This window comes from Limulus polyphemus, unplaced genomic scaffold (assembly GCF_000517525.1).
Source record: "Limulus polyphemus unplaced genomic scaffold, Limulus_polyphemus-2.1.2 Scaffold10026, whole genome shotgun sequence".
Taxonomy (NCBI): Eukaryota; Metazoa; Arthropoda; class Merostomata; order Xiphosura; family Limulidae; genus Limulus; species Limulus polyphemus.
In genome coordinates this window covers 12,378-16,735 of record NW_013675636.1, presented here as the reverse complement: position 1 = coordinate 16,735, position 4,358 = coordinate 12,378, and the positions used below count along the sequence as shown (strand labels likewise).

The window sequence follows — 4,358 nt, the reverse complement described above, 5'->3', positions numbered from 1 at the left end:
TTCAATCTGAATCCAAAATCCACTAGCTATATATGTAACTAAATAATACATAGTTCAATCTGAATCCAAACTCCACTGGCTATATATGTGATTAAATAATACATAGTTCAATCTGAATCCAAAATCCACTGGCTATATATGTGATTAAATAATACATAGTTCAATCTGAATCCAAACTCCACTGGCTATATATGTAACTAAATAATACATAGTTCAATCTGAATCCAAAATCCACTGGCTATATATGTGATTAAGTAATACATAGTTCAATCTGAATCCAAAATCCACTGGCTATATATGTGATTAAGTAATACATAGTTCAATCTGAATCCAAAATCCACTGGCTATATATATGTGATTAAGTAACACATAGTTCAATCTGAATCCAAAATCCACTGGCTATATATATGTGATTAAGTAACACATAGTTCAATCTGAATCCAAAATCCACTGGCTATATATATGTGATTAAGTAACACATAGTTCAATCTGAATCCAAACTAACTTGGCCATGTGGAAGAGAACATGAACATGATAACACCATAGTTACACTACATGGTACCTACGAGTACAAAATCTGTCGTTTCAAATCATATTCAAGTGATTTTGAACAAGGCATAGCAACATGTACACTGTTTTCCACATGATCAAGCTGATCTATACACAGAGTATCGTAACACCGTGTGGTCCATACAGAGAGAGCAATTTATGAAATATGTGGCCGAGTACTACATAGTTCATTCTGAATCTAAATCCCATGGTATTTTATTCACTTACTGAAGACAGCTGCTAATTATATTAAGGCCTTGAATGTGTTTGTCTGGATTATTTACAAACATGATATTATAAATAATTATCTAGTTTTTAGAAACATAAAATGTATCATGTAAACAACAAGTGCATAGTTCACCTTCAGTGTAAGAATTGTAGTCCTGGTGATGAAGGATCCGAGACACTGTCGACACTTTTCTTCTGTACATCTGAGAAACTTTAACAGCCTGTTTTAATGCACCCATAGCCAGCTCAATATCACTCTATAGGGTAAAAAACAAAATATAGATATCTTTCTCCCAGGAAATCGTTAAGCACTAAATAATACCAAAGTCACATCATATGATGGAAAATGATCAAGTGATGTATGACAATATGTCAGGTGACAAGACAGAAAATGTTCAAGTGATGTATGACAATATGTCAGGTGACATGACAGAAAATGATCAAGTGTTGTATGACACTATGTCAGTTGACATGACAGAAAATGATCAAGTGTTGTATGACACTACGTCAGTTGACATGACAGAAAATGATCAAGTGTTGTATGACACTATGTCAGTTGACATGACAGAAAATGATCAAGTGTTGTATGACACTATGTCAGTGACATGACAGAAAATGATCAAGTGTTGTATGACACTATGTCAGGTGACATGACAGAAAATGATCAAGTGTTGTATGATACTATGTCAGTTGACATGACAGAAAATGATCAATTGTTGTATGATACTATGTCAGGTGACATGACAGAAAATGATTAAGTGTTGTATGATACTATGTCAGGTGACATGACAGAAAATGATTAAGTGTTGTATGACACTATGTCAGGTGACATGACAGAAAATGATCAACTGTTGTATGACACTATGTCAGGTGACATGACAGAAAATGATCAACTGTTGTATGACACTATGTCGGGTGACATGACAGAAAATGATCAAATGTTGTATGACACTATGTCAGGTGACATGACAGAAAATGATCAAATGTTGTATGACACTATGTCAGGTGACATGACAGAAAATGATCAAATGTTGTATGACACTATGTCAGGTGAAATGACAGAAAATGATCAAGTGTTGTATGATACTATGTCAGTTGACATGACAGAAAATGATCAATTGTTGTATGACACTATGTCAGGTGAAATGACAGAAAATGATCAATTGTTGTATGACACTATGTCAGTTGACATGACAGAAAATGATCAATTGTTGTATGACACTATGTTAGGTGAAATGACAGAAAATGATCAAGTGTTGTTTGACACTACGTCAGTTGACATGACAGACAATGATCAAGTGTTGTATGACACCACGTCAGTTGACATGACAGAAAATGATCAATTGTTGTATGACACTATGTCAGGTGACATGACAGAAAATGATTAAGTGTTGTATGACACTATGTCAGGTGAAATGACAGAAAATGATCAAGTGTTGTATGACACTATGTCAGGTGAAATGACAGAAAATGATCAAGTGTTGTATGACACTATGTCAGGTGACATGACAGAAAATGACAGTTGTGTGATGACCTAGCAAAGTGACCCAAATGCATGTGTAACTAGGGTGAAAAGAAAGACTTTCTATGTCAGGAGCTAAACGTACTCTATATGCACTAAAATAATGGGGTAGAAAACACATGGTATACCTGAATATCATACTGAACCAGTTTAAAATGCTAATCAACATCTGCTACTGTAGAATCATAACCAGAAAAAGTCAACTGAAAATATAAATATGTATCAAATTACTACTAACAGAGCAGTTATGTCGATTTTCGCATTTTAAGGAGGGGAGAACCTAAAAAGCATAACACAACAGTATCCTTATAGTTTAGATGAAAAACCTTATTCAGAATACAGCAATTTGGTTAAAAAGAAGAGCACTACACACATAAAACAAGAGGAAATCCTCAATAACCACAGTTGTAATTAAATTTGAAATTGGTCAATAGATGGAGAAACAAGCTAAAAGTTTGTACTTAAAAAAAAACTCTGAGCCATTCTACGAGCCACTATGCGATGGCTAAACCAATCCAGACAAAAACTAGAAAGTAAGAGAGGTTAAACACATCCAAGTGGTAAAGATAGCAGAAGAATGAGGACTGATACAGTAGTAGAGATACATAGTCTGTCAGTCTAAGAATTGGAGTATCCATAGTATTTTAGAGAATTATACCAAGCCAACTGGGATTAACCCTTTAGAAAATAGACTATAGCAGAATGAAGTTTTTTCTTTCCACATTATAAATCACATCAATCAATGAATCCAATGTGCAGATTGAGAGTTTTTGTTTTTAATGGTTATGTAATTAAACAAATATTACCATTTCCATTGTCATTATTGCCTGTATAAAGAGAATCGTTCCACGGCCTACTCCATGATAAATACTGGCGTGTGCTCTTTAAAAGAAAGATAAAGGTGGGTAAGTATAAAGCATACACTTCACTAAGCTACGCTAAAATAAATGATCTTGTACAATAATGTTCAAATATCATACTGGAGTTTTAGAATATTGACTCTGAATTAAACTTTTAACTGTTAACTAATTATTTATAAGATAGTTGTCTTTGTTACACACCTTTCAATTCCTGCTGAAAATAAACTAAAACTCATTTACTATGAATATTCACTAAGAAAAATATCTTGAGATTTTTTACAGCACAGAAATGTTTACATTCAAATAAGTTATGATAACACAGATCACTCAAACAAAGACACATTCATAACAATTATTACTAACCTGGAGGATATTATCCTGAGAGCATCATTAAACTTGTTGTTGAGAAAGAGATCCAGTGCATCACATGTTTCATTTAAAACTTCTTGAAGCTCCCATTCTCCCTGTTTTACAGAACATTCACTAACTGAGTCTAAAGGATCTGATAACTCCCAATTCCCTGAATCTAGAGACCTAGGCAAAAAAAAAGATATACATCCCATTCAAAGGAGAGAGAAGACATAACAGAGGCAGTTCCAGCAATTAAATTATACTTTTTCTTCAGTTTTTACTGATGAAGATTTAAGCAGTATTCCACATCTTGATAAGTTGATAAATGGAAACAAGATCAAACAAGATGACTGCATTAATTCTGATCTGGTTTAAGAAAAAATTGGGAAGTTTAAAAAATGATAAGGCTCCTGGGCCAGATAATATTTACCCAAGGGTTTTGAAGGAGGTTAAAGATTAGATATGTGAGCCACTTGCTACTATTTTTTGTCAATCCTTGAATAGTGGGCAGGTACCAGAGGATTGGAAGTTAGCTAATGTAACTCCTCTTTTTAATGGAGGTGATAAAAATTGTCCCAGTAATTATAAACCCAGTAGTCTTACATCAGTTGTGGGAAAAGTTTTGGAAATTCTGTTAAAAGGTGCTTTGCAAAGTCATTTAACAAAGTTTAAACTTTTATTGGATAGTCAACATGGTTTCACTCAGAGAAAATCTTGCCTTACAAATCTTTTAACATTCTTTGAAAAGGTTACTGCTTATGTAGATGAAGGTAAGAGTGTAGATTTGGTGTATCTGAATTTTCAGAAAGCATTTGACAAGATGTTACATAAAAGGCTTTTAAAAAGAA

At 33.5% G+C, this 4,358-nt stretch overlaps 1 protein-coding gene across 1 annotated transcript in view; it reads right to left on the bottom strand.

The window, feature by feature from the left end:
- The window catches only part of LOC111083542 (tetratricopeptide repeat protein 39B-like), a 16,851-nt gene that overhangs the window by 1,338 nt on the left and 11,155 nt on the right, over window positions 1–4,358 (bottom strand). The window contains exons 3-5 of the mRNA XM_022380125.1: window positions 3,523–3,693; window positions 3,106–3,181; window positions 911–1,034 (exon numbers count right to left, since the gene is read on the bottom strand). Of these exons, the coding sequence (XP_022235833.1) occupies window positions 911–1,034; window positions 3,106–3,181; window positions 3,523–3,693 (371 nt within the window). The remainder of the gene's footprint in view (window positions 1–910; window positions 1,035–3,105; window positions 3,182–3,522; window positions 3,694–4,358) is intronic.